This window comes from Hemiscyllium ocellatum, chromosome 52 (genome assembly GCF_020745735.1).
Source record: "Hemiscyllium ocellatum isolate sHemOce1 chromosome 52, sHemOce1.pat.X.cur, whole genome shotgun sequence".
Taxonomy (NCBI): domain Eukaryota; kingdom Metazoa; phylum Chordata; class Chondrichthyes; order Orectolobiformes; family Hemiscylliidae; genus Hemiscyllium; species Hemiscyllium ocellatum.
The window spans coordinates 184,223-202,552 of NC_083452.1; the positions used below are offsets into that span (position 1 = coordinate 184,223).

Here is an 18,330-nt window from a genome sequence, read left to right on the forward strand (position 1 = left end):
GAGTGGGGTGGGGGCGGAGAGGTTAGGAAGAAGATTGCAGGTTAGGAGGGCGGTGCTGAGTTGAGGGAATCGACTGAGACAAGGTGGGGGGAGGGGAAATGAGGAAACTGGAGAAATCTGAGTTCATCCCTTGTGGTTGGAGGGTTCCCAGGCGGAAGATGAGGCGCTCCTCCTCCAGCCGTCGTGTAGTTGTGTTCTGCCGGTGGAGAAGTCCAAGGACCTGCATGTCCTCGGTGGAGTGGGAGGGAGAGTTAAAGTGTTGAGCCACGGGGTGGTTGGGTTGGTTGGTCCGGGCGTCCCTGAGGTGTTCTCTGAAGCGTTCCGCAAGTAGGCGGCCCGTCTCCCCAATGTAGAGGAGGCCACATCGGGTGCAGCGGATGCAATAGATGATGTGTGTGGAGGTACAGGTGAACTTGTGGCGGATATGGAAGGATCCCTTGGGGCCTTGGAGGGAAGTGAGTGTGGAGGTGTGGGCGCACGTTTTGCATTTCCTGCGGTTGCAGGGGAAGGTGCCGGGGGTGGAGGTTGGGTTGGTGGGGGAGGGTGTGGACCTGACGAGGGAGTCACGGAGGGAGTGGCAAAGAGGTTTCTCCTCATCTTACTCCTAGCTCTCTTGCTAGGCAATCTTGGTAGTTAGAGAGTGTTTTGCAAGGTGAGGGGGGAGAGACCAGTCTGCATGCATGTTCCTCCCTCTTGCCTCATGCTCCTGCTGGGTGGACCCATTTCATTGAGACATGAGGTGCCAGCCACCACGCAGGCGCACTGATGGCAAAGGATGCGACAAGCCGGGTGTGCACATGCGTGTTGCCGGCAAAGGGACGAAACGCCGGGCGCGCACATGCGTGTTGCAGCCACGCCGACGGCAAAGGGGCGAAATGCCGGGTGCGCACATGCGTGCCGCCGCGGGGAGCTCGCATCTACGCATGCGCAGTGACGGAGAGCGGCGAGGTGCCGTGGGTACACATGCGCGACATCATCCGCAGCACCCGTCAGCCGATTCTCGGCTCAAGGGGGGGGGGGGGGGGGGGGAAAAAGGGCCGGGCGTGCACATGCGCGCCGCCGAGGCCCTCGGCAACAAGCCGGCAGCCGCGCAGGCGCAGTGATGGCGGACTGGCAGGAGAGCCGGTTGTGCACATGCGCGCCTCTGCCGCCCACCCGGGAGGCACGCATGCGCGGCGGTGGCGGGACCCCTGTCAGACGGTTGGACGCGGCGCCCGTGTCCCGCCATGGCCCGCAGCTCCGAGGTGCAACTGCCGCCGCTGCGCACGCTCGACGACTTCGTCTGCAGCTCGGCCCGCTTCAGCTTGCCGGACCTGAAGGACCCGCTGCGCTGGAACAACCGGGTGATCAACAACCTGCTCTACTACCAGACCAATTATCTGGCAACGGTCGGCGCCATTCTCCTGCTGGTCGGGTGGGTGCCCCGGCGGCCTCGCCCTCCATTGGTCAGCGACGTCGATCAATCACGGCGGCGGCGCGGGCCGATTGGCCGAGCGACCTGTCCGTCCGGGCTTTCCGTTCAATGGCGGCCGAGGGCGGGGTGGGGTCGCCGTCGGTTGGTCGATGCCGCCGTCGGTCAGACCCTCCTCTGCAGCCCATTGGTCCAGCGCTTTGTCACTCGGGAATGGATTGGGTGGGCTCACGGTGGATGGTGCAATAGCTTGGGGCCCCGCCCCCTGGAGCATCTGCAGAGCTGATTGGCAAAGTCGGCTGTCACTCAGGCGGAGCAGCCACGTGGTTCATGCTTGGCATTAAAGGGATGGGCATGGAGGGTGGGATTTATGTTTTAGCCGTCATTTATTCCTTTGTCCACTTATGCAGTGAACCAGGGAGTCCCATCAGACTGTCCAAGGACAGGCACAGCATTGGGGGGGGTGGTATGCATTAAACCTAACACTACCCTTTTAAACAGAACATCAAGTGAATGCAAAACACTCCCAACTCATTAGATTAGATTACTTACAGTGTGGAAACAGGCCCTTCGGCCCAACAAGTCCACACTGACCCGCTGAAGCGCAACCCACCCATCCCCCTACATTTACCCCTTTACCTAACACTACGGGCAATTTAGCACGGCCAATTCACCCTGACCTGCACATCTTTGGACTGTGGGAGGAAACCGGAGCACCCGGAGGAAACCTACACAGACACGGGAAGAATGGGCAAACTCCACACAGTCAGTCGCCCGAGGCGGGAATTGAACCCGGGTCTCTGGCGCTGTGAGGCAGCAGTGCTAGCCACCGTGCCGCCCTCTCCAGAGTTCGATAGATGCGGGATCAGTTCCTGCGGGTTGGAGGGTGGCTAACGTTGTACCACTGTTTAAGAAAGGAGCGAGAGAGAAAGCAGGGAATTATAGACCAGTTAGTCTGAACTCAGTGGTGGGAAAGATGCTGGAGTCAATTATAAAGGATGAAATTACGGCACATCTGGATAGGTCAGAGTCAGCATGGATTTATGAAGGGGAAATCATGCTTGACTAATCTTGAATTTTTTGAGGATGTAACTCTGAAGATGGACAAGGGAGATCCAGTAGATGTAGCGTACCCGGACTTTGATAAAGTCTCACGTAGGAGGTTAGTGAGCAAAATTAGGGTGCATGGTATTGGGGGCAAAGTACTGACTTGGATTGAAAGTTGGTTGGCTGATACAAAACAAAGAGTAGTGATAAACGGCTCCCTTTCGGAATGGCAGGCAGTGACCAGTGGGGTACCGCAGGGATCAGTGCTGGGACCGCAGCTTTTTACAATATAAGTTAATGATATAGAAGATGGTATTAATAGTTACGTTGAAAATGTGTTGCTGGTTAAAGCACAGCAGGTTAGGCAGCATCCAAGGAATAGGAAATTCGACGTTTCGGGCATAAGCCCTTCAATAGTTACGTTAGCAAAGTTGCTGATGATACTAAGCTGGGTGGCAGGGTGAAATGTGAGGAGGATGTTCGGAGATTACAGGGTGACCTGGACAGGTTAGGTGAGTGGTCAGATGCATGGCAGATGCAGTTTAATGTGAATAAATGTATGGTTATCCACTTTGGTGGCAAGAACAGGAAGGCAGATTACTACCTAAATGGAATTAATTTAGGTCAAGGGGCAGTACAGAGAGATCTGGGTGTTCTTGTACACCAGTCAATGAAGGCAAGCATGCAGGTACAGCAGGTAGTGAAGAAGGCTAATAGCATGCTGGCCTTCATAACAAGAGGGATAGAGTATAGAAGCAAAGAGGTTTTTCTGCAGTTGTACAGGGCCCTCGTGAGACCACACCTGGAGTACTGTGTGCAGTTCTGGTCTCCAAATTTGAGGAAAGCTATTCTGGCTATTGAGGGAGTGCAGCGTAGGTTCACGAGGTCAATTCCTGGAATGACTGGACTGCCTTACACTGAAAGACTGGAGCGAGTGGGCTTGTATACCCTTGAGTTGAGAAGACTGAGAGGGGATCTGATTGAGACGTATAAGATTATTAAAGGATTGGACACTCTGGAGGCAGGAAACATGTTTCCGCTGATGGGTGAGTCCCGAACCAGAGGACACAGCTTAAAAATACGGGGTAGACCATTTAGGACAGAGATGAGGAGCAACTTCTTCACCCAGAGAGTGGTGGCTGTGTGGAATGCTCTGCCCCAGAGGGCAGTGGAGGCCCAGTCTCTGGATTCATTTAGGAAAGAGTTGGATAGAGCTCTCAAGGATAGTGGGAATCAAGGGTTATGGAGATAAGGCAGGAACAGGATACTAATCAAGGATGATCAGCCATGATCATAATGAAAGGTGGTGCAGGCTTGAAGGGCAGAGTGGCCTAATCCTGCACCTATTGTCTACACTGTCCCCCTATCAAACACTCCGAGGGACAGGGGGTTAGATACAGAGTAAAGCTTCCTCAACACTGTCCCTGCACTCCCAGGGACAGGGGGTTAGATACAGAATAAAGCTCGCTCTACACTGTCCCCCATCAAACACTCCCAGGGACAGGTATAGTCCAGGATTCGATAACGACCCCAGTTACAGAGTCAAAGAGCCATACAACACAGAAACAGACCCTTCGGTCCAACCTACCTGTGCTGACCAGATAGCCTAAATTAATCCCGGTCCCATTTGCCAGCACTTGGCCCATATCCCTCGCAGCCCTTCGTGTTGATATACCCCTCCCTGGGCTGTAAGAGAAGAGAAATTGAAAGTGAATGGAAACTCATGCCAGGAGATGGACGCTTGCGAAACTGAAATAACAGTTTAGGGTGATGCTGCACCTTTGTCACAGGGGATGGTTAGGAGCGATCTTTCAAAGAGCGAGCAGAGGCGAAAGGGGCTGAACAGCCTTTGGCTGCGCTGAGACCCCAGTGACAGCATCGTCGTTCTGACAACTCCCAGAGAAGGGACCGTCAATCAGGCCTGTCCTATTCCCGCTCGGAGGAGCGCTGCACTGTCAGAGGGTCCGGCCGCGCTCTCACATCACCGGTGTGCGAACGCGAAGTCTGTGGTTGGCTGTGCAGTGAGGGCAGTGTACTCCTGATCCCAGTTTCCTCTGGAACACAAAATGATCCTGAGAGGTGACTTAACTGGGACGTATAAGAGCCTTTTCCCTCGGATGGTGATGGCTAGCACGAGGGGACATAGTTAAAAATAGCACAACAGTTGTAGATTCCCGTCCGACAGGTTTATTTGGAAGCACTAGCTTTCGGAGCGCCGCTCCTTCGTCAGGTAGTAGTGGAGTACAAGATCTATAATTCTGCGTCTTATGATCTTATACTCCACAACCACCTGATGAAGGAGCAGCGCTCCGAAAGCTAGTGCTTCCAAATAAACCTGTTGGACTATATCCTGCTGTTCTGTGATCTCTTTGTACACCCCAGTCCAAAACCAACACCTGTAAAGCAAGAGGGGACATACCTATCACCCCTCAAGTTTAAAACTAATTATCAGATGTCGAAGGTAGTTCCTTTTACTCAGAGAGTAGGAGGGGGCGTGGAACACATTGCCTGCAGCAGTAGTAGACTCGCCAATTTTAAGGGGCATTTAAATGGGCATTTGATAGTGTCGAGAGTGTGTGGTGCTGGAAAAGCACAGCAGGTCAGGCAGCATCCGAGGAACGGGAGTCATGTTTTGGGCATTTCCCCCTCTTTTCCCCCCGCACCCCTCCCCATTATCCCAGCCTCCAACTCGGCACTGCCCTCCTGACCTGTCCATCACTCCGCCCTCTGACCTATCACCTTCTCCCTCACCTACATCCACCCAATCGTGTTCCCAGCTACCATCCCCCTCCCCCGCACCAACCCCCACACCCCTCCCATTTATCTCTCGCCTCCCCCTGACCCACAAGCCTCCTCCCTGATGAAGGGCTTGTGCCCGAAACGTTGATTCTCCTGCCCCTCGGAGGCTGCCCAACCCTGCTGTGCTTTTCCAGCAACGCCCACTCTCTCGACCCTGATCTCCAGCGCCTACAGTCCTCCTTTCCTCCCATTGGATAAACGTGTGAAGGTAACGGGGTAGGGCTGGAGAGATGGGCTTCAGATTGGTTCCAGGGGTCGGGGCGACATCGAAGAGTCTGTAATGCGCTGGAACGTTCTCTGTTCGTCCACATCCCTGCCTCTTCCCCCTTGCTGTTTCCCTCTGTGCAGTATCTGCCCTGTGTCGACACAGAATCCATTCCCTGCCCAGCAGTGCCCCCTTGTGACTGGAGGTCAGGATGGCAGTGTGACCTGTTTACATAGGATTCATTCCCTGCCCAGCAGTGCCCCCTTGTGACTGGAGGTCAGGATGGCAGTGTGACCTGTTTATATAGGATTCATTCCCTGCCCAGCAGTGCTCCCTTGTGACTGGAGGTCAGGATGGCAGCGTGACCTGTTTACATAGGATTCATTCCCTGCCCTGCAGTGCCCCCTTGTGACTGGAGGTCAGGATGGCAGTGTGACCTGTTTACATAGGATTCATTCCCTGCCCAGCAGTGCCCCCTTGTGACTGGAGGTCAGCATAGCAGCGTGACCTGTTTACATAGGATTCATTCCCTGCCCTGCAGTGCCCCCTCGTGGTTGGAGGTCAGGATGGCAGCGTGACCTGTTTACATAGGATTCATTCCTGCCCAGCAGTGCCCCCTTGTGACTGGAGGTCAGGATGGCAGCGTGACCTGTTTACATAGAATTCATTCCCTGCCCTGCAGTGCCCCCTTGTGACTGGAAGTCAGGATGGCAGCATGACCTGTTTACATAGGATTCATTCCCTGCCCAGCAGTGCCCCCATGTGACTGGAGGTCAGGATGGCAGCATGGTTTGTTTACATAGAATTCATTCCCTGCCCTGCAGCGCCCCCCCCTTGTGACTGGAGGTCAAAAGACAATAGGTGCAGGAATAGGTCATTCTGCCCTTCGAGCCTACACCACCATTCAATATGACCATGGCTGATCATCCTTAATCAGTATCCTGTTCCTGCCTTATCTCCATAACCCTTGATTCCACTATCCTTGAGAGCTCTATCTAACTCTTTCTTAAATGAATCCAGAGACTAGGCCTCCACTGCCCTCTGGGGCAGAGCATTCCACACAGCCACCACTCTCTGGGTGAAGAAGTTGCTCCTCATCTCTGTCCTAAATGGTCTACCCCGTATTTTTAAGCTGTGTCCTCTGGTTCGGCACTCACCCATCAGCGGAAACATGTTTCCTGCCTCCAGAGTGTCCAATCGTTTAATAATCTTATACGTCTCAATCAGATCCCCTGTCAGTCTTCTCAACTCAAGGGTATACAAGCCCAGTCGCTCCAGTCTTTCAGTGTAAGGTAATCCCACCATTCCAGGAATTGACCTCGTGAACCTACGCTGCACTCTCCTCAAATTTGGAGACCAGAACTGCACACAGTACTCCAGGTGTGGTCTCACCAGGGCCCTGTACAGCTGCAGAAGGACCTCTTTGCTTCTATACTCAATCCCTCTTGTTATGAAGGCCAGCATGCTATTAGCCTTCTTCACTACCTGCTGTACCTGCATGCTTACCTTCATTGACTGGTGTACAAGAACACCCAGATCTCTCTGTACTGTCCCTTTGCCTAAATTGATTCCAGTGAGGTCGTAATCTGCCTTCCTGTTCTTGCCACCAAAGTGGATAACCATACATTTATCCACATTAAACTGCATCTGCCATGCATCTGCCCACTCACCTAACTTGTCCAGGTCACCCTGTAATCTCCTAACATCCTCATCACATTTCACCCTGCCACCCAGCTTAGTATCATCAGCAACTTTGCTAATGTTATTGCTGATACCATCTTCTATATCGTTAACATATATAGTAAAAAGCTGCGGTCCCAGCACTGATCCCTGCGGTACCCCACTGGTCACTGCCTGCCATTCCGAAATGGAGCCGTTTATCACTACTCTTTGTTTCCTATCAGCCAACCAACTTTCAATCCAAGTCAGTACTTTGCCCCCAATACCATGCGCCCTAAGTTTACTCACTAACCTCCTACGTGGGACTTTATCAAAAGCTTTCTGAAAGTCCAGGTACACTACATCTACTGGATCTCCCTCGTCCATCTTCAGAGTTACATCCTCAAAAAATGGCAGCATGGCTTGTTTACATAGGATTCATTCCCTGCCCTGCAGTGCCCCCTTGTGACTGGAGGTCAGAATGGCAGTGTGACCTGTTTACATAGGATTCATTCCCTGTCCTGCAGTGCCCTCTTGTGACTGGAGGTCAGGATGGCAGTGTGACCTGTTTACATAGGATTCAATCTCTCCCCTGCAGTGCCCTCTTGTGACTGGAGGTCAGGATGGCAGCGTGACCTGTTTACATAGGATTCATTCACTGCCCTGCATTGCCACCTTGTGACTGGAGGTCAGGATGGCAGCGTGGTTTGTTTACAGAGGATTCATTCACTGCCCTGCAGTGCCCCCTTGTGACAGGAGGTCAGGATGGCAGTGTGACTTGTTCACATAGAAGTACCTCTGCCCTCCAGTGTCCCCTCATGGCGGGAGACTGGAATGGGGGACAATTGGGGGATGCAGGGGGGACTGGGAGAGGCAGGGGTGTACAGGAGGGGAGTGGGGGCCTGGGGGAGGGTGGTGGTGGTGGTGGGGAATGGGATGGAGGGAGGGGGGGAGATTGGGGAGGATGGGATGGAGGGAGGGGGGGAGATTGGGGAGGATGGGATGGAGGGGAGTGAGGGACGAGGGAGGGGAGTGTGATGATGAGACGGAGGGAGTGAGGTCTGGGGGAGGAGTGGGAGAATGAGGGAGGGAGTGGGGGATGTGGGAGGGGAGTGGGCGAGGAGATGGAAGGTGGGAAGCCTGACCCCCTCCCTGCCTGCCTGTCTGTGCTGTAGGTACGTGGAGCCTGTGAAGACGGTGCTGGGCGGTGCGCTGGTCTCCCTGCTGTTCCTGGCCTTTGTCTGGTCAGCGGAGAACAAGGCGGTGATCCGGAGGCTGCGAAGGAACCACCCGAGCGGGTGCCTGCTGGCCGTGTTGCTGCTCACCTACTGCCTGCTGTCCCTGGTCGGGGGGGTCGCTGTCTTCCTCTTCGGGATCACCTTCCCCATGCTCCGTGAGTGATGCTGGGTGTGAGCGGGCACGCCACCCCGGGACGCTGTCTCACCCCCCACCACCCCCCAGCCCCCTGTCTGATCCCCCCAGCCCCAGCCCCCTGTATGACCACCCCAGCCCCCTGTCTGACCCCCACCCAGCCACCTGTCTGACTCCCTCCCTGGCCCCTGTGTCATCCCCCCCCCCCCAGTCCCGGACACCTGTACACCCCTATCTCAACGCCCTCAGGCCCCGTCTCACCTCCCCCGCCCCCCCAAGCCAATATCTGATCACCCAGGCGCTCCTGCCTCAATTCCCACCCACCCCCAACGACACCTGTCTCAGCCCCGGGCCACTGACTGACCCCCTCCCTGGACCCTGTCTCACCCCCCAACCCCTGTCTCATTCCCCCCCCCCCCACCCACCCCCGACAGGTTTGTGCGAGGGGGAGAGAGCACGTTGACAGGTTTGTGCGAGGGGGAGAGAGCGAGTCGACAGGTTTGTGCGAGGGGAGAGAGAGAGAGAGCGAGTCGACAGGTTTGTGCGAGGGGAGAGAGAGAGAGAGCGAGTCGACAGGTTTGTGCGAGGGGGAGAGAGAGAGAGCGAGTCGACAGGTTTGTGCGAGGGGAGAGAGAGAGAGAGCGAGTCGACAGGTTTGTGCGAGGGGAGAGAGAGAGAGAGCGAGTCGACAGGTTTGTGCGAGGGGGAGAGAGAGAGAGCGAGTCGACAGGTTTGTGCGAGGGGAGAGAGAGAGAGAGCGAGTCGACAGGTTTGTGCGAGGGGAGAGAGAGAGAGAGCGAGTCGACAGGTTTGTGCGAGGGGAGAGAGAGAGAGCGAGTCGACAGGTTTGTGCGAGGGGAGAGAGAGAGCGAGTCGACAGGTTTGTGCGAGGGGGAGGGAGAGAGAGAGAGAGTCGACAGGTTTGTGCGAGGGGGAGGGAGAGAGAGAGAGAGTCGACAGGTTTGTGCGAGGGGGAGGGAGGGAGAGAGCGAGTCGACAGGTTTGTGCGAGGGAGAGACAGAGAGAGAGCGAGTCGACAGGTTTGTGCGAGGGAGAGAGAGCGAGTCGACAGGTTTGTGCGAGGGGGAGAGAGAGAGCGAGTCGACAGGTTTGTGCGAGGGGAGAGAGAGAGAGAGCGAGTCGACAGGTTTGTGCGAGGGAGGGAGGGAGAGAGCGAGTCGACAGGTTTGTGCGAGGGGGAGAGAGAGTGAGAGAGAGCGAGTCGACAGGTTTGTGCGAGGGGGAGAGAGCGAGCGAGTCGACAGGTTTGTGCGAGGGAGAGAGAGAGAGAGCGAGTCGACAGGTTTGTGCGAGGGAGAGAGAGAGCGAGTCGACAGGTTTGTGCGAGGGGGAGAGAGAGAGAGAGCGAGTCGACAGGTTTGTGCGAGGGGGAGAGAGAGAGAGCGAATCGACAGGTTTGTGCGAGAGGGAGAGAGAGAGAGAGAGCGAGTCGACAGGTTTGTGCGAGAGGGAGAGAGAGAGAGAGAGCGAGTCGACAGGTTTGTGCAAGGGAGAGAGAGAGAGAGAGCGAGTCGACAGGTTTGTGCGAGGGGGAGGGAGAGAGAGAGCGAATCGACAGGTTTGTGCGAGAGGGAGAGAGAGAGAGAGAGCGAGTCGACAGGTTTGTGCGAGGAGGAGAGAGAGAGAGAGCGAATCGACAGGTTTGTGCGAGAGGGAGAGAGAGCAAGTCGACAGGTTTGTGCGAGGGGGAGAGAGAGAGAGAGCGAATCGACAGGTTTGTGCGAGAGGGAGAGAGAGAGAGAGAGCGAGTCGACAGGTTTGTGCGAGGGGGAGAGAGAGAGAGCAAGTCGACAGGTTTTTGCGAGGGGGAGGGAGAGAGAGAGCGAGTCGACAGGTTTGTGCGAGGGGGAGGGAGAGAGCGAGTCGACAGGTTTGTGCGAGGGAGAGAGAGAGAGCGAGTCGACAGGTTTGTGCGAGGGGGAGGGAGAGAGAGAGCGAGTCGACAGGTTTGTGCGAGGGAGAGAGAGAGAGAGAGAGATCGAGTCGACAGGTTTGTGCGAGGGGGAGAGAGAGAGAGAGCGAGTCGACAGGTTTGTGCGAGAGGAGAGAGAGAGAGAGCGAGTCGACAGGTTTGTGCGAGAGGAGAGAGAGAGAGAGAGCGAGTCGACAGGTTTGTGCGAGGGGGAGAGAGAGAGAGAGAGAGAGCGAGTCGACAGGTTTGTGCGAGGGAGAGAGAGAGAGAGAGAGCGAGTCGACAGGTTTGTGCGAGGGAGAGAGAGAGAGAGAGCGAGTCGACAGGTTTGTGCGAAGGAGAGAGAGAGAGAGAGAGCGAGTCGACAGGTTTGTGCGAGGGGGAGAGAGAGAGAGCGAGTCGACAGGTTTGTGCGAGGGGAGAGAGAGAGAGAGAGAGAGCGAGTCGACAGGTTTGTGCGAGGGAGAGAGAGAGCGAGAGCGAGTCGACAGGTTTGTGCGAGGGGGGGAGAGAGAGAGAGCGTGTCGACAGGTTTGTGCGAGGGGGTGAGTGGGTGCGTGTTGACAGGTTTGTGCGAGGGGGAGAGTGTGTGCGTGTTGACAGGTTTGTGCGAGGGGGAGAGTGTGTGCGCGTGGACAGGTTTGTGCGAGGGGGAGAGTGTGTGCGTGTTGACAGGTTTGTGCGAGGGGGAGAGTGTGTGCGCGTTGACAGGTTTGTGCGAGGGGGAGAGTGTGTGCGCGTGGACAGGTTTGTGCGAGGGGGAGAGTGTGTGCGCGTGGACAGGTTTGTGCGAGGGGGAGAGTGTGTGCGCGTTGACAGGTTTGTGCGAGGGGGAGAGTGTGTGCGCGTGTTGACAGGTTTGTGCGAGGGGGAGAGTGTGTGCGCGTTGACAGGTTTGTGCGAGGGGGAGAGTGTGTGCGCGTGGACAGGTTTGTGCGAGGGGGAGAGTGTGTGCGCGTTGACAGGTTTGTGCGAGGGGGAGAGTGGGTGCGTGTTGACAGGTTTGCCTGTGCGGTGTCCTGTGCCTGTCTCTGTGCTGTGACACAGTCCGGCTGTTCCCTGTTCCACACTCACTCCCGTTTCCGCTCCCCTCTGCAGTCATTCTGGTCCATGCATCGCTGCGACTCCGGAATCTGAAGAACAAAATCGAGAACAAGATCGAGAACATTGGCCTGAAACGGACTCCCATGGGCATTCTGTTGGAAGCTCTGGGTCAGGAGCAGGAGGCTGGATCCTAGAGCACGCACACACACGCGCGCACACTCGCACACACACATACACAATCCCAGAGAGCGAATGGGGAAGGAAGCTGCCCAATCCTCACGCTGCTCTCTGTCACACTCACTGCCAATCTCCCAGCATGTCTTGCACATTCCCCTGCAGCCCTCTCCGCACACACACACACTCACACACACACATGGGCACACGCACACACTCGCGCACACATGCACACACTCGCGCACGTGCACACAGACACTCGCGCACAATCCCGCGCACACTCGCGTGCTTGCACACACGCACACACACTGACACTCGCGTGCGCGCGCACACACACTGACACCCATGCGCACACACTCGCACACACTCCCGCACACACACTGACACTCAAGCACACACACTGACACGCACACACGCACGCGCCCACACTGACACTCGCGCACACACGCTGACACTCATGCACACTCCCGCACACACTCGCGCGCGCGCGCACACACACACTGACACTCGCGCGCACACTCCCACACACTGACACTCGCGCGCACACTCGCACACACACCCTCACGCGTGCGCGCACACGCACTGGCACTCATGCACACTCCCACACATACTCGCACGCGCGCGCTCACACACACACACTGACACTCGCGCACACTCCCACGCACACTCGCGCGCGCACGCACACACACACACTGACACTCGCGCACACTCCCACACACACTCGTGCACACACTCACGCACACACACTCGCGCGCGCGCACACACACACACACACTGACACTCGCGCGCGCACACACCCCCCTTCCACCTTCCCTGGGTCCAAAGGGCGAGAGGACATTGGTTCAGTAGCTCTCCCTCTGTCTCCAGTGTCTGTCTGTCCCTGGTAGTTTTCACGCTCTGTAAACCTTCTTACCAGGATACGCTGAACTCTCTCCCTGTGGCTGACCCTCTCACCTTCCTCTGTACATAACCCTGTGCTGTATCTGTTTGATGAGGACCATGTAGAGGGAGCTTTACTCTGTATCTAATCCAATGATGTCCCTGTCTGGGCAGTGCTTGGCTCTAGGGATCTTCAGTTTCAGTTTAAAATAGCCCAGGACGGTTTACTTACAGTTGGAAAGAGTGTAGAGGGAGCTTTACTCTGTATCTAACCCCCTGTCCCTGGGAGTGGGGGGACAGTGTAGAGGGAGCTTTACTCTGTATCTAACCCCCTGTCCCTGGGAGTGGGGGACAGTGTACAGGGAGCTTTACTCTGTATCTAACCCCCTGTCCCCGGGAGTGGGGGACAGTGTACAGGGAGCTTTACTCTGTATCTAACCCCCTGTCCCTGGGAGTGGGGGGACAGTGTAGAGGAAGCTTTACCTAATTTGCCACGGTAGGGAGGTGATAAGCACCGACTGAGAAACGCTGTCTGCTGTCGGTTGCCAGACGGCTCTGAGTGATGAACCCTGAGTCCTTGCCTTTTGATGAATGTCTGAGACTGCGGGTTGTTGAGGGATCCCTGTTTAAATGGTTGTGTTTGTGTATAATCTGTAACTGTTAAAACATTCTGGGTTATTGATAATGTCTGTCAGCATATTCCCAGCAGGACTTGTCTGTGCAATGTATGTGTGTAATATATATTATGTATATATACCTTGGCATAATATTAAAGATTATTCCCTCATGTCAGGCGAACGTGGACAGTCAGGGAACGGTTTTTCTGTAAACTGACACATGCTTCAGGGAAACTTGCGTGTGACGTTAATATTTCAAATAATTAAACCACCGCTCAGATGTACAGCAAGGAAACGGACCCTTTGGTCCGTGCTGACCCGGATACCCTAACCTAACCCAGTCCCCAGCACTTGGCCCATCTCCCTCCAACCCCTTCCTATCCATGTCCCCCCCCATCCTTGTAAATGTTGTCATTGTACCAGCCCCCACCACTTCCTCTGGCAGCTCGTTCCACACACGCACCACCCTCTGGGGGAAAAAGTTACCCCTCGGGTCCCTTTCCCCCCTCTCACCTTAAACCTACCCCCCTCTAGTTCTGGACTCCCCCACCCCAGGGGGAAAAGACCATGTCTATTTACCCTATTTAGCACGGCCAATTCACCCGAACCTGCATATCTTTGGACTGTGGGAGGAATCCCACGCAGACACGGGGAGAATGTGCTAACACAGACAGTCACGTGAGGCTGGAATCGAATGCGGGTCCGTGGTGCTGTGAGGCAGCAGTGCTTAGCACAAGAGAGAGGGAGAGAGACACACACAAACCCCTACCTTTTATTTAAGGATAAGATGCTGTGTTCCAGTTCTGATCAGCTGATCCACCACTTGGCTTAATTCATGCAACACAGTTGAAATAAGTCTTTTTTTTAAAAAAAGATAAAATTGGTGCAACTAAAAGTGTGTGGAAGAGCTGAACAAGACCATGTATGGTTCACATCTCAACAATTCCAATGGGAGCCACGTTCCCTAACCAAACCCTTTGGTGAAAAATACAATTCAGCGCAATCTTGCAGTTCTCACGTGCGGTCTCTCTCCAGACCAGACGAAAGAAACAATCTTGCCCCTTTTCCAGGGAATAAAGACAAAAATTAGAGCAAGTGCTTGTATCCAAAATCGACAGGCAGAGACTGGGAGAACACAGCAAGCCAGGCAGCACCAGGAAAGGGCAGGATGCCGACATTTTGGGGATGTATGTAACCCTTCTTCAGAACGTCACCCTGGCACCGTGCGGTTTGAAGACTTCACCCGAACAGCCGGGAACTCCAATCATCTGCCTCAGCGCCCAGCAGAAACCTCCTCGGAGGGAGACTTTATTAAGCAAAGTCTTCTCGGATCTGAGTGAGCTCCGACCCAGTCCCCTCATGGTGGTTCGGCCGGGGTTTCAGACACAGGAATGCAGGGAGATCTGGCGAGCAGTTTGTCAATTGGCCGGGCCGAAGGAGACACCACTCCTCTGTAAGAGACACAGAACGCGTGTGGTCATATCGGCATCAGAGAGACAGGACGACAATTTAGCACGGCCAATCCACCCTAACATGCACATCCCTGGGCACTACGGGGACAATTTAGCACGGCCAATCCACCCTAACCTGCACATCCCTGGGCACTACGGGGACAAATTAGCACGGCCGATCCACCTTAACCTGCACATCCCTGGGCACTACGGAGACAATTTAGCATGGCCAATCCACCCTAACATGCACATCCCTGGGCACTATGAGGCACTTTAGCACGGCCAATCCACCCTAACCTGCACATCCCTGGGCACGACGGGGACAATTTAGCAAGGCGAATCCACCCTAACCTGCACATCCCTGAACACGATGAAACAATTTAGCACGGCCAATCCACCCTAACCTGCACATCCCGAGGCACTTTGAGGAAATTTAGCACGGCCAATCCAACCTAACCTGCACATCCTGGGCACTACAAGACAATTTAACACGGCCAATCCACCCTAATCTGCACATCCCAGGGCACTGCAGGGACAATTTAGCACAGCCAATCCACCCTATCTTGCACATCCCTGGGCACTGCAGGGATCAATTTAGCACAGCCAATTCACTCGGACGTGCACATCACTGGGCACTACGGGGCAATTTAGCACGGCCAATCCACACTAACCTGCACATCCCTGGGCACTATGGGACAATTCAGCACAGCCAATCCACCCTAAACTGCACATCCCTGGGCACTACGGGGACAAATTAGCACGGCCGATCCACCTTAACCTGCACATCCCTGGGCACTGAGGGGACAATTTAGCATGGCCAATCCACCCTAACCTGCACATCCCTGGGCACTATAAGGCAGTTTAGCACGGCCAATCCACCCAAACCTGCACATCCCTGGGCACTATGGGACAATTTACTATGGCCAATCCACCCTAACCTGCACATCCCTGGGCACTGCAGGGACAATTTAGCACGGCCAATCCACCCTAAAATGCACATCCCTGGGCACTACGGGGACAATTTAGCACGGCCAATCCGCCCTAACCTGCACATCCCTGGGCACTACGGGACAATTTAGCACAGCCAATCCACTTGAACCCGCACATCCCTGGGCACTACGGGACAATTTAGCACGGCCAATCCACTCTAACCTGCACATCCCTGGGCACTACGGGACAATTTACTATGGCCAATCCACCCTAACCTGCACATCCCTGGGCACTACGGGGACAATTTAGCACGGCCAATCCAACCAAACCTGCACATCCCTGGGCACTACGGGACAATTTATCACGGCCAATCAACTCTAACCTGCACATCCCTGGGCACTAGGGGACAATTTAGCATGGCCAATCCATCCTCACCCGCACATCCCTGGGCACTACGGGGACTATTTAGCACGGCCAATCCACCCTAACCTGCACATCCCTGGGCACTACGGGGACAATTTAGCACGGCCAATACACCCTAACCCGCACATCCCTGGGCACGATGGGGACAATTTAGCACGGCCAATCCACCCTAACCTGCACCTCCCTGAGCACTTTGAGGAAATTTAGCACGGCCAATCCACTAACCTGCATATCCCTGGGCACTACGGGACACTTTAGCACGGCCAATCCACCCTAACCTGCACATCCCTGGGACTACGTGGACAATTTAACGCGGCCAATCCACCCTAACCTGCACATCCCTGGGACTACGTGGACAATTTAACGCGGCCAATCCACCCTAACCTGCACATCCCTGGGCACTACGGGGACAATTTAGCACGGCCAATCCAACCTAACCTGCACATCCCTGGGCACTGCAGGGACAATATAGCACGGCCAATTCATCCTAACCTGCACATCCCTGGGCACTACGGGGACAATTTAGCACGGCCAATCCACCTTAACCTGCACATCCCATTACACTACGGAACAATTTACCACGACCAATCCACCCTAACCTGCACATCCCTGGGCACTGCAGGGACAATATAGCACGGCCAATCCACACTAACCTGCACATCCCTGGGCACTACGGGACAATTTAGCACGGGCAATCCACCCTAACCTGCACATCCCTGGGCACTAGGGGACAATTTACCACGGCCAATCCACCCTAACCTGCACATCCCTGGGCACTACGGGGACAATTTGGCACGGCCAATCCACCCTAACCGGCACATCCCTGAGCACTATGAAGCAATTTAGCAGGGCCAATCCACCCTAACCTGCACATCCCTGGGCACTACGGGACAATTTAGCACGGCCAATCCACCCTAACCTGCACATCCCTGGGCACTACGGGACAATTTAGCACGGCCAATCCACACTAACCTGCACATCCCTGGGCACTACGGGACAATTTAGCACGGGCAATCCACCCTAACCTGCACATCCCTGGGCACTAGGGGACAATTTACCACGGCCAATCCACCCTAACCTGCACATCCCTGGGCACTACGGGGACAATTTAGCACGGCCAATCCACCCTAACCGGCACATCCCTGAGCACTATGAAGCAATTTAGCAGGGCCAATCCACCCTAACCTGCACATCCCTGGGCACTACGGGACAATTTAGCACGGCCAATCCACCCTAACCTGCACATCCCTGAGCACTATGAAGCAATTTAGCACGGCCAATCCAACCTCACGCGCACATCCCTGGGCACTACGGGGACATTTTATCAAGGCCAATCCACTCTGACCTGCACATCCCTGCGCACGACGGGGACAATTTAGCACGGCCAATCCACCCTAACCTGCACATCCCTGGCAACGACAGGGACAATTTAGCACGGCCAATCCACCCTAACCTGCACATCCCTGTGCACTGCAGGGACAATTTAGCACGGCCAATCCACCCTAACCTGCACATCCCTGTGCACTGCAGGGACAATTTAGCATGGCCAATCCACCCTAGCCTGCACATCCCTGGGCACTACAGAGACAATTTACCACGGCCAATCCACCCTAATCTGCACATCCCTGCGCACTATGGGACAATTTAGCACGGCCTATGCACCCTAACGTGCACATCCATGGGCACTAAGGGGACAATTTAGCACGGCCAATCCACCCTAACCTGCACATCCCAGGGCACTACAGGACAATTTAGCACGGACAATCCACTCTAACCCGCACATGCCTGGGCACTACGGGATAATTTAGCATGGCCACTCCACCCTAACCTGCACATCCCTGGGCACTACGGGACAATTGAACACGGCCAATCCACCCTAACCTGCATATCCCTGGGCAATACGGGGACATTTCAGAACGGCCAATCCATTCTGACCTGCACATCCCTGGGCACTATGGGGACAATTTAGCACGGCCAATCCACCTTAGCCTGCACATCACTGGGCACCACGGAGACAATTTAGCACGGCCAACCCACCCAACCTGCACAACCCTGGGCACTACAGGGACAATTTAGCACGGCCAACCCACCCAACCTGCACAACCCTGGGCACTACGGGGACAATTTAGCACGACCAATCCACCTTAACCTGCACATCCCTGGGCACTACGGGGACAATTTACTATGGCCAATCCACCCTAACCTGCACATCACTGGGCACTACGGGACAATTTAGCATAGCCTATCCACCCTAACCTGCACTTCCCTGGGCACAACGGGGACAATTTAGCACGGCCAATCCACCCTAAACTGCACCACCCTGGGCACTACGGGGACAATTTAGCACGGCCAATCCACCCTAAACTGCACATCCCTTGGCACTACGG

The 18,330-nt window shown here is 55.2% G+C and overlaps 1 protein-coding gene across 1 annotated transcript; it reads left to right on the plus strand.

Annotated features, from left to right (window-relative positions):
- The first annotated feature begins 1,161 nt into the window (after nt 1–1,161).
- On the plus strand, nt 1,162–13,320 carry praf2 (PRA1 domain family, member 2). Its single transcript, XM_060820861.1, has 3 exons — nt 1,162–1,414; nt 8,297–8,514; nt 11,524–13,320. The coding sequence occupies exons 1-3, from the start codon at nt 1,227–1,229 to the stop codon at nt 11,661–11,663; spliced, it is 546 nt and encodes a 181-aa protein (XP_060676844.1). The 5' UTR covers nt 1,162–1,226; the 3' UTR covers nt 11,664–13,320.
- Nucleotides 13,321–18,330: the final 5,010 nt, after the last annotated feature.